General features: G+C 35.9%; 2 protein-coding genes across 4 annotated transcripts in view; both read right to left on the minus strand.

Annotated features, from left to right (window-relative positions):
* Nucleotides 1-12,939, minus strand: part of LOC135131081 (uncharacterized) — a 782,641-nt gene that overhangs the window by 293,686 nt on the left and 476,016 nt on the right. The window lies entirely within an intron of this gene.
* LOC135131079 (transcription factor Sox-3) lies at nt 492-2,218 on the minus strand. Its single transcript, XM_064058608.1, has one exon. The coding sequence runs from the start codon at nt 2,128-2,130 to the stop codon at nt 1,126-1,128; it is 1,005 nt and encodes a 334-aa protein (XP_063914678.1). The 5' UTR covers nt 2,131-2,218; the 3' UTR covers nt 492-1,125.

Here is a 12,939-nt window from a genome sequence, read left to right on the forward strand (position 1 = left end):
AAATACTGGGTTTTTTAACAACTGAATAAATTTTAGCGGGTGTCAATTTTCGTACTTCTCAGTTTATAAACACTGGCGCTGAAAATAAATATTCGTGTTTGTTTTGCTGCTAAAATTCTGTTTAGTTTACTGCTGCTGTCGATTGTCGGTGTTAATATATTTTTTTAGTGAGCGCCAAAATACACAGAGGGATCAGTTTTTCGTCGCTAGTTATGTCAGTAAACAATTTGCTCGTGACAAGCGATAATACCACAAGTTCCCCTTTTTATTACGTACTTTAAAACTGCCGTAAATTCGCGCATGAAATTTTTGCTGATCGCGTAATTAATGTCTTGTTGTGAAAAATGATAAAATTAGACTTACCTGTAGAGAAATAATTCGCGTTAGTCAAATCTGACCGACGCGGTGGTCGATTATTTAGTTTGGTTTGTGCATGCAATGATGATTTAGACGTCGCGTCGTGCACGAACAGTCCAATAAAACACTCGGAAACTTGTCAATCTCATATATTCACATTTCGTTCCATTGACTAATCATTGTAAACACACTGTACATTCAAAAAGTAACTTAAAATTAGTATGTACAAAGCATCTGTGATATTCCGGAAAGTCCGTCGTCAACCCCACACATCACAATAATAAAATTTTTTCGAATGAACAAACAATTCTGCGCGCCGGAACAAAACGAACAGGAGAACTCAACGACTGAACAAAAAGGTAGTCTTAAAGGGGGAAAAAGTTTCACCGAGTGTATAAACAAAGCTAAGTAGACACTGGGATCGTCGTTGGAAAAGTGGGCCCTATTTACAAAATTTTTGGTAGTGAACCATCGTCAATCCGTCGCGCGAGCGACCTCAACAAGACCTATATTACAAAACGCGTCATAGTGACTATTTACACGATGATATAGTGAACTAAACCACGTCAGCGCCGCCGCTTTCATTTTGCGAGAGTGGGCGCCCGGCCAAAAACAAGGAAAATTTGTACTTGTGTACCACTTACTTGGCAAAATGAAACGGGTGCGCTCCTTACATTAACAATACTGATTCAAGGAACCAAGTCTATGCATATGTACACTTCACAGCGGTGGCACGTCCAGCATCTCGGGCGGCCCGAACAGTGGCTCTCACATGTGCGCTAAGGGCGCCAAGGGCCCGGGGCCCAGCGGGTCCGGCGAGGCACTGTATTGCTGCATGTGCTGCGCCCCGTCCGTCGGCAGGTACATGGAGATCATTTGGCGCAAGTCGCCCTGTTGCTGCTGCTGGTACTCCCTCTTGATGCCCCCCGGCGTCGGCGTGTGCAGGCCCGAGCTGGGCGACACCGGCTCCGATTTTATGCTACTCCCGGATGGGCTGTGCGAGGAGGTCTGCTGCATCCCGTAGGGCGAGCCGGCGCTATTGGGAACGGTGGCCCCGTACGCGTATCCCCCGTTCATGTACTGCATCTGGGACATGTCGTAGCGGGCGTAGTTCGCGCCCCCGTACTGCTGCTGATAGGGTACGTTGGGATCGTGCATCATGTAGCCGTTCGGCATGTACCCGTTCGGCATCTGGTACATGTCCCGGTTGCCCTGCTGGACCACGGCGGGCGCGCTCCGCGCCGCGTCCGCCGACGGCAGCAGCCCGCCGCCCCCCAGCGGGTACTTGTCCTTCTTCAGCAGCGTCTTGGTCTTCCGCCGCGGCCGGTACTTGTAGTCCGGGTGCTCCTTCATGTGGACCGCTCGCAGCCGCTTCGCCTCGTCGATGAAGGGCCGCTTTTCTGCTTCGCTGAGGAGCTTCCACTCCGCCCCCAGCCGTTTCGAAATCTCCGAGTTGTGCATCTTCGGGTTCTCCTGGGCCATCTTCCTCCGCTGGCCGCGCGACCACACCATGAACGCGTTCATGGGCCTCTTCACGCGCTCCATGTTCGAGTTCTTGTTGTTATTGTTGTTGTTGGTTTGCGGCGCCGACGTCGGCGGCGGCGCGTGGCTCTGCTGATGGTGGTGGTGCATCTGGGGTGCCTGAGGGTGCATCTGGTGCGGGTGCTGGAGCGAGTGCATGGGCGCCAGCCCGCCGTACGACTGGAGGCCGTGGTGAGGCGGCATCGTCGCGTGCAAACTGCCCCCTTTGAGGTCCGTTTCCATCGTCAGCATGTCTTCCGTCGGCGCGAACAGTTTGCTGGTTTTCTCTCTCACTGCACACACGCGAACACGTAACCTCCTCACGGGCCGGAGTGCCTCTACGTTATGACGGACTCCGAGCGTATCGGGTGCCGTTCCCCCGGAATCTCGTCCCCTCCACTGCCGTGATTGACAGCAACGCCTGCCATGTTTGCGCGCGGCCAATCGCGGCGCACGGACACGCCTCCGGGGTCCCCTCCAACGCTAATTACGCCCGATTGCTAATTACGCCCGACGGCTATTTTTGCTGCAGCGTACGCGCCGATAATTAATTAATAACCGATTCGGACGAAATCCCTAATTAATGCGCAAGCGGGAGTTTGTTTAAATACTTATTTACGGACGGGGTTCGCGCACTTTTTTCGACGGTAGCCGCAAATTGAGCGTTACCTGCGCGGAGACGGGCGCCGCGGGGGGCGACAGCCGACCATTGTCTCCGGTATTTATGTATCGGGAGATAATATCTCGAGTAATTGTTCCTGTAATTGGCTCGAACCCTTCGGCCTTTGCCGCGATTATCGGCGCGGATATCTCCGGAAACGAAAAAAACGGAACGACGGCGACCACGGAGACGCGGATTTGCATCGCGAGGAAAACCTGAATAAAGAATTAATTAATCTGCGTGTCACAGTCACGGAACGGGACATAAATAAGACGGACGTGCTGCGGCATACGCGTGCCGGATGAGCGCAAAACAAATTCTGATTAAATGTTGATAAATATTTAATTACCGGAGGTTTATTGCACGCACTGTGGAAAATACGCGCTCACAGCCGCATCGACTCTTGCTTTACAAAACGACCTGGTTTTGGGTCATTCAATCATACACGGGAAAATTCAAACTCGATATTAAAATATTAGCGGTTTCGTCATCCTTTTTAGAAAAATAAACCAATTGTAGTGTGAATAATATCTTCTGAGATAGGGTACAACAAGTAAAGGGACCGTCTCTCATTACAATGTAACAATCGACCAAAAACTGCCAGGTTGTCCCACATCGAAATCCTTGCACCGGAACTATAAATTACGCTACATTTCTGAAATCAATACCTCGAGATCCATATCCTAGAATATTTTTGGGGTTTTTGAAACAACCGCTTCAATACTTCCCCGTTATTATGAAATTTTCGGTCTTATTTCGTCCACCTTCGAAAATTAGCTAAAGACATTTTTTGTACATTTCGACCTTCAGAAGTTATTTTCGGCTTCATTTCTTCGAAAATCCCTACCATTTTTCCAGAATCGCTCACATGAAATATGGCATTTGTTTGGGGTCTTAAAAAAATTGACTTGCGAACCAAATATTTCGAAAATCTTCTGTAGGAACAACAAATATGCTATATTTTTAGAATCAACACGTCAAGACCTTTATCCTAGAAATTTTTGTGAATTCTTAGGCAACCTTTTCAAAAGCTCAGCTTTTCAAAAATGGGCTCCTCACGAAATTTTTGATTTTTTGGCCACTCCCGAATATTATCCAAAGTGGTGTTTTTGTAAATTTCGACCTCCAGAAGTTATTTTCGGCTTCATTTCTTCAAAAGTTCCTACAATTTCTCAAGAATCGCCCATGTAAAATATGACACTTTCTAGAATTAAAAGAAAATGATTTTCACTCCGAAAATTTCGAAAATCTTGCTTCATCAGGAGCATAAAGACGCTGTATTTTTGGAATCAGCACCTCGGGATCTATATCTCAGAATTTTTTGTGGATTTTCGAGCAACTTTTCAAAAGTTCAGTTTTTCAGTAATGGGCCCCTCACGAAATTTTTGATATTTTGTCCACTTTCGAAAATGATCTAAAGATATGTTTTTGTGGATTTCGATCCAGCAGTGGCTTGATTTCTTCAAAAGTTCCTACAATTTCTTAAGAATCGCCAATTTAACATATGGCTCTTTCTAGGATTAAAAATAGATAGTTTCAAGCCGAATATTGCAAAAATCTTGCTTTGGGACCCTAAACACGCTATGAATTTTTCCATAAGCTCAATTCTTCAATACCCCTCAGAAAACTTATTTCTATTTTGCTCACTTTCAAAAATTATCTACAGTATTTTTTTTGTAGATTTCGACTTCCAGAATTGATTTTCGGATTAATTTCTTGGAAAATTCCTACCGTTTTTCTAGAATTGCCAATACGAAATATGGTAACTTCTCAGTAGGGATCTTTGTGCTTTGTTTTCAAAGAATTTGCAAAATCTTTAAAAACCCCACTGATTTCATTTTGACAAAAATTTAAAAAATCTCGGGGTAGCCAGAGACTCGGTTGTATCGTTTTTGAAAAAAAAAATAGAAGGATCTTGAAGTTCTTAATGTCTTTTTTCAAGAATTTCAAAGAATTGTGGGACCCTTGGTATTTTTGTTTTAAAAGAATTCGAAAAAATCTGTAGTCTTCTTGTTTTATTGTTCAACGAGAATTTGGAGACATGTGATGTTTTATTTTTGAAGCAATTTCAAAGAGTCTAAGCTAAAGAAGTTTTGTAATTGACTCCATCGGGGACTCGCTACTTCTGTGTTTTCTCGACGTTTCATGACCCCTAGAATACGAAAACATAGGTCTCTTGTTTCCGTCTGTTTGTCTGCTGTCTGCCCACCAACAATGATATGACGTCATATCCTACTTTTACAATAGAAAATGTTATTAAAATTTTATAAAATAACACTCATTCACTTGTAATTTATGAATCATTGTTGAGTTTTTTACACTAGGCATCCAGATTTTTGTAAAAAAAAAAATTTTAAATCGTTATCAGAACTATGATAAATCGTTATTCAGAACTTATCCCTAAAAACTGATGACGTCATCTGAAAATATTGCCAAATAATATCTAAAATGTACAAATTATGATGAGTCTAAACTTGTGATTTATTATTCCATTAATATTTTTTCGATTTGCTTATACAAGGTAACTAAAAAAAATAAGGGGTGAGTCAACCCCCCTTTAAAACATGACAATGTTTAGGGTTAAAAAAAATTTTTCAAATCGAATATTTCGAAAATCTTGCTCCGCACCTCGAAATCCATATCCTAGAATAAAGTTGTGGATTCTTTGGCAGCTTTTTCAAAAGCTCAATTTTTCAATATTTTAAGAATTTTCGATGTTATTTCGTCCGTATTCGAAAATTACCTAAACAATTTTTTTTTGTACATTTCGACGTCCAAAAGTCATTTTCGGCTTCATTTCCTCGAAAATTCCTACCATTTTTCCATAATCATCCACATGCAATATGGCAGGTTTAGGATTTTTGAAAAACATTGATTTTCAAACCGAATATTTCGAAACTCTTGTTCCGGGACCATAAATACGCTATATTTTTCAGGAGGGGCCTTATGTCTCAGAATTTTTATTTGATTTTTAGTCAACTTTTTAAAAAGCTGAATTTTTCAATACGTACGAACATTTTGATTTTTTTTGTCCACCTTCAAAAAATTCCAAAAGAGATGGTTTTGGGTCATTCAATCATACACGGGAAAATTCAAACTCGATGTTAAAATATTAGCGGTTTCGTCATCCTTTTTAGAAAAATAAACCAATTGTAGTGTCAATAATATCTTCTGAGATAGGGTACAACAAGTAAAGGGACCGTCTCTCATTACAATATAACAATCGACCAAAAGCTGCCGGGTTGTCCCACATTATGTTAAGTATACAAGAGCATTCAAAATTTTGTTTATGGCATACGCGCTCTCCACAACTTCTGCCGGATATTTGGATTGAAACGTCATTAGTAGGTAACATTATAAATTCTAGTGTGTCGTCCAATTATAAACCAAATTTTTTTGGAACATTAAAATGATCACAGTCAAATTAAATGCTGGGATGTAAATTGATTGATCAAAATAATGTTAAAAGATTTATTTGTTAATACATCATTATCACTAGGTACTAATGTGAGCATAAGACTTGCAATAAACACTCTGGAAATACTTATTGAACGCATTTACACAAAAGCATTTTACATTATGTTAAAGGTATTAGTAATTTGTCGCTTTCAATGTTTCAATCTATGGAGTTCATTAACTTAGAACGGAGCAGAACTAATTTTCAGTAAAAAATTAAAAAAAATATCAAAATTAATTGGTTGCATAACTTCAGCTGATGTTTTAGAAGGTTAAGGTGAAATGTAACAATTCAAGTGTGTACCTACTCTTATTGTTGTGAAATTTAGTTTTTTGGTAAAAATTCTTGACGGAAATTCAAATTTGCCTGTGTTGTATGCGTTGTAGCGCTATGTAGCTAAAAAAAAGGCGTGATTTAGTTCATCTGGATGAAGTTGTTCGACGAACGTCATTACTAATTGTTTATTAACATTATCCACAATGGACGAATTCAAAAAATGTGTTAGTTAATCACATTATTGTCTTAGTTGAACGCCGTACTTTTCAAGCCCGTAGGAATCAGGAAACGCGAATCTCGCAATCCCATCTGTTAATTCGAAAACCCATTCCCACGTGGTGTTCCAGCCAGCCTCCGCAGAAAAATCCGCGCCTTAACGATGTCCAGCAACAAGATTTCCTCGGAGTAATTGCAAATGCGCTTCTCTGAAGCGAAATCCATTAAATCCCGGCCTTTGCCTCGACCAGCACTAAAGACAACGACGTCCCAGGTGTCTAAGCCGTACTTTATTTTTCTCGGAAACGGCGCTAAAGGTGGTAGTTTCACTTTTCTCCTCCGACCATAAATCTAGCAGTGCGGTGACGCTGCATTTCTGTTGTGTTTATGGCAACCTTGTCACTCGAGAAGATGGCCGGAAGGAGCAAAATTATCGACCGTCGATTTTTTCGGCGAGTTAATTAAGTGTAACATCGCCAGAGTGGAAACTGTCCGCTCTGTGCGGAGTCTAATTAGGAGTTTCTCGGAGGCGGCGTCGCCGCCACGGTCACGCCGGCTGCTTATCTGAGATGCGGAGAATTGGAGGAGACGGTGGGTTATTGTCCGAGTTGGGAGTTGGAGTTACGAAATTGCTTACTAATCGCTGGAGTTGCGAAATGTGGAGGGCTGTTGTGTTTGGGGAAAGTTTTGTTTTATGAATGATGACTATTTTTAGCGGGTTTATATAAAAAAATAAACAAATAAAACAACTGCGGCGAGTTTGAATTGTTGGTTTCATTATGAGTGGGACAAACCCATTGTTGCCGTACGAGTGTGAAATTTGTTCGAACGAGGGGTTAACCGAGGTGCACAATCACGCGAGCGACGTCGAAATTTTCTCTCAAAATCTCAAGTTTTATTTTAAAACATGTAAATCCTCCTGAAAAATAAATACTCAAACAAGTCGGCAAAAACAAAAATTAAAGAACATAGTCCACTCGTTTAGTGTTTTATTTACGTCGATACTTAATGCGTTTCACAACAAGTGGCTGTGCGGTAGCTTTTGTCAACAGGGTAGGCAAATAATACTTGAAAAAATAACTCATGCACGGTAACGACACGACGAATATTTTGTGAAAAAATCAGACGTTTCAACACCCAAAAATTTCGTTTGTAGTGGCTTATTAGACTTTAACATCTCGCCAGGACTTTGCACTTTCGGTAAATTTATTTTAAGTTTGTCGTCTACCTGGCAGTGCAAGTACCCGAACAACCCGCAGTAGCTTATCAGTGCAAGTACAGCGAGGGCACTAGTTGGGGAGAAATGTTGTAAACAACCTTAATTGCCATCATGGTTTAAACTGGATTTTACCAGACGTACCAAGGAGATTAGTAATGAGTTATTTATGATAACAGTGATGGGTTTCGAACGAGACCGGTAAACATAAAAGGAACCGGCTTCTATTTGGATATATTTCAAATTCAAACATCGAAAACTGTGTGGGTAGTTGGCGTATTTTTCACATAAAGCTTATTACGGCCGTTAAAGTACGACACGATCGATCACGCTGGGAAAGTGTCTATGTATTGTTTCAGTTTCACTTGTGCAAAGTAACTTTTTCAAATTATTTTATCTCTAGTTTCAAAATTATTACGACTTAATTTCTCCTACGACTACCTAACGCTAAAATTTAATGATCATAGTTGCAATCAATATAATCAAGGCCAAAGTTTCGAATAACGAAGACCGATTGATCTGGTCGTGTGTGCCACGTGACACTGAGGGAGAATATTTATAGAGAACAATTAGCGGTGAATTTAATTATTGATTTAGACAGCTGAATAAAATGTTTAAATGATATTTTGCGGTTTTGTGGTTTTCTCGGTTCAAAAATTATCACAACCGATTCATTACGTAAATGAAAGTAATAACTTCGAGTAGTATAGTGCACAGATACTAAGAATGTTGTTGTTTTGTATCCTATGTAATTCCTCGTAGTATATTATGCAATAAGTGAAGTTTTTTTAAATAAGTGTGGACTTTGTTCAATGAATTTTCGACGTAGAGTTTTATGCGATGGTAGAAGATTTCGTACTTGCCTGTTTTTAAAGTAAATAAATCTTGTGCTGTTAAGTAGCAGATGAGCGTCTCAAACAATGCCCCGTATATTCTTCTAAAGGTATTGTATTATTGTTAAGTAACGAAACAATTCAATTATGTGTGCCACATTTAATAACAAAGGTGCGACTAAAAGCTGAACTGAAAATTATTTATGGTAATTTAAGATAAATAAATGTCGACGGTCCAGACTTTTTTATTGCTCTGACTTCAGCTTATTGAATAAAACTCTAACTACATACCAAGAAAAACAACTTGAAAGTGTTTAAGTTTATACATCGGAAGAATGTTACGTGGAAGTTAGTTTGATTTAAAGGAGTTCGTTCCCTCAAAACAGAGGATCAAAACTATGAAATAGTAAGCTACAATTTACACAATAAAAAAATATTTGCACATTTTCGGGACTCGTTCTTAATTTGATTAACAAAAAGTATGAATGCAATGATGAATCACAAGTAAAAACTCATCGTATTTTGCACATTTTGAGTAGAAATTATTCGGCAAAATTTTTAGATAACGTTATCAATTTTTTGGGGGGAATAAACAGATTTATTTTGATTAACAATTTACCATACATACAATGACGTTAAAACGTCTGCAAGATTTCACACTAATCAGTTTTGCAATTCTTGATTTATTGAATAAAATAAATTGACTGATTTTTTTTTTGAGCCACCCTGTATAAGCAAATCCAAAAATACGAATGCAATGATAAATTACACGTAATTTAATAATCTTATTTTGCATATTTTAGATATAATTTATTCGGCAAAATTTTGAGATGACCTAATCAATTTTTTGGGGTTGATAAACATATACATTTCGATTAAAAAGTCACCATGCTTATAATAACTTCAAAATGGCTGCAAGATTTCGAAGTTATCAGTTTTGCAATTCTTGATTTAAACAATAAAATAAATTGACTGGTTTACCTATTAATTTTTCTGAGTCACCCTGTATAAGCAAATCTAAAAAATACGAACGTAATGATAAATTACAAGTAATTTAATAATCTTATTTTGCATATTTTAGATATAATTTATTCGGAAAAATTTTGAGATGACCTAATCAATTTTTTGGGGTTGATAAACATAGATATACATTTCGGTTAAACAGTTACCATGCTTATAATAACTTCAAAATGGCTGCAAGATTTCGAAGTAATCAGTTTTGCAATTCTTGATTTAAACAATAAAATAAACTGACTGATTTATTAATTTTTTTTGAGTCAGCCTGTATAAGCAAATCCAAAAATATGAATGTAATGATAAATTACAAGTAATTTAATGATCATATTTTGCATATTTTTGATATGATTTATTCGGCAAAATTTTGAGATGACCTAATCAATTTTTTGGGGTTGATAAACATATACATTTCGATTAAAAAGTTACCATGCTTATAATAACTTCAAAATGGCTGCAAGCTTTCGAAGTAATCAGTTTTGCAATTCTTGATTGAAACAATAAAATAAATTGGCTGGTTTATTAATTTTTTTGAGTCACCCTGTATAAGCAAATCCAAAAATACGAATGTAATGATAAATTACAAGTAATTTAATGATCATATTTTGCGTATTTTAGATATGATTTATTCGGCAAAATTTTGAGATGACCTAATCAATTTTTTGGGGTTGATAAACATAGATATACATTTCGATTAAAAAGTTACCATGCCTATAATAACTTCAAAATGGCTGCAAGATTTCGAAGTAATCAGTTTTGCAATTCTTGATTTAAACAATAAAATAAATTTACTGGTTTATTAATTTTTCTGAGTCACCCTGTATAAGCAAATCCAAAAATACGAATGTAATGATAAATTACAAGTAATTTAATGATCATATTTTGCGTATTTTAGATATGATTTATTCGGCAAAATTTTGAGATGACCTAATCAATTTTTTGGTGTTGATAAACATATACATTTCGATTAAAAAGTTACCATGCTTATAATAACTTCAAAATGGCTGCAAGATTTCGAAGTAATCAGTTTTGCAATTCTTGATTTAAACAATAAAATAAATTGACTGGTTTATTAATTTTTCTGAGTCACTCTGTATAAGCAAATCTAAAAAATATGAATGCAATGATAAATTACACGTAATTTAATAATCATATTTTGCATATTTCAGATATGATTTATTCGGAAAAATTTTGAGATGACCTAATCAATTTTTTGGGGTTGATAAACATATACATTTCGATTAAAAAGTTACCGTGCTTATAATAACTTCAAAATGGCTGCAAGATTTCGAAGTATTCAGTTTTGCAATTCTTGATTTAAACAATAAAATAAATTGACTGGTTTATTAATTTTTCTGAGTCACCCTGTATAAGCAAATCAAAAAAATATGAATGCAATTATAAATTACACGTAATTTAATAATCATATTTTGCATATTTTAGATATGATTTATTCGGCAAAATTTTGAGATGACCTAATCAATTTTTTGGAGTTGATAAACATAGATATACATTTCGATTAAAAAGTTGCCATGCTTATAATAACTTCAAAATGGCTGCAAGATTTCGAAGTAATCAGTTTTGCAATTCTTGATTTAAACAATAAAATAAATTGACTGGCTTATTAATTTTTCTGAGTCACCCTGTATAAGCAAATCTAAAAAATATGAATGCAATGATAAATTACACGTAATTTAATAATCATATTTTGCATATTTTAGATATGATTTATTCGGCAAAATTTTGAGATGACCTAATCAATTTTTTGGGGTTGATAAACATATACATTTCGATTAAAAAGTTACCGTGCTGATAATAACTTCAAAATGGCTGCAAGATTTAGAAGTAATCAGTTTTGCAATTCTTGATTTAAACAATAAAATAAATTGACTGGTTTATTAATTTTTCTGAGTCACCCTGTATAAGCAAATCAAAAAAATATGAATGCAATTATAAATTACACGTAATTTAATAATCATATTTTGCATATTTTAGATATGATTTATTCGGCAAAATTTTGAGATGACCTAATCAATTTTTTGGAGTTGATAAACATAGATATACATTTCGATTAAAAAGTTGCCATGCTTATAATAACTTCAAAATGGCTGCAAGATTTCGAAGTAATCAGTTTTGCAATTCTTGATTTAAACAATAAAATAAATTGACTGGCTTATTAATTTTTCTGAGTCACCCTGTATAAGCAAATCTAAAAAATATGAATGCAATGATAAATTACACGTAATTTAATAATCATATTTTGCATATTTTAGATATGATTTATTCGGCAAAATTTTGAGATGACCTAATCAATTTTTTGGGGTTGATAAACATATACATTTCGATTAAAAAGTTACCGTGCTGATAATAACTTCAAAATGGCTGCAAGATTTAGAAGTAATCAGTTTTGCAATTCTTGATTTAAACAATAAAATAAATTGACTGGTTTATTAATTTTTCTGAGTCACCCTGTATAAGCAAATCTAAAAAATATGAATGCAATGATAAATTACACGTAATTTAATAATCATATTTTGCATATTTTAGGTATGATTTATTCGGAAAAATTTGGAGATCACCTAATCAAATTTTTGGGGTTGTTAAACATATACATTTCGATTAAAAAGTTACCATGCTTATAATAACTTCAAAATGGCTGCAAGATTTCGAAGTAATCAGTTTTGCAATTCTTGATTTAAACAATAAAATAAATTGACTGGTTTATTAATTTTTCTAAGTCACCCTGTATAAGCAAATCTAAAAAATATGAATGCAATGATAAATTACACGTAATTTAATAATCATATTTTGCATATTTTAGATATAATTTATTCGCCAAAATTTTGAGATGACTTAATCAACTTTTTGGGGTTGATAAACATAGATATACATTTCGATTAAAAAGTTGCCATGCTTATAATAACTTCAAAATGGCTGCAAGATTTCGAAGTAATCAGTTTTGCAATTCTTGATTTAAACAATAAAATAAATTGACTGGTTTATTAATTTTTCTGAGTCACCCTGTATAAGCAAATCTAAAAAATATGAATGCAATGATAAATTACACGTAATTTAATAATCATATTATGCATATTTTAGATATAATTTATTCGGCAAAATTTTGAGATGACCTAATCAATTTTTTGGGGTTGATAAACATATACATTTCGATTAAAAACTTACCATGCTTATAATAACTTCAAAATGGCTGCAAGATTTCGAAGTAATCAGTTTTGCAATTCTTGATTTAAACAATAAAATAAATTGACTGGTTTATTAGTTTTTCTGAGTCACCCTGTATAAGCAAATCTAAAAAATATGAATGCAATGATAAATTACACGTAATTTAATAATCATATTTTGCATATTTTAGACATGATTTATTCGG

This window comes from Zophobas morio, unplaced genomic scaffold, assembly GCF_036711695.1.
Source record: "Zophobas morio isolate AGI-343-1 ecotype UQ-CSIRO unplaced genomic scaffold, CSIRO_AGI_Zmor_V1 ptg000018l, whole genome shotgun sequence".
NCBI lineage: Eukaryota > Metazoa > Arthropoda > Insecta > Coleoptera > Tenebrionidae > Zophobas > Zophobas morio.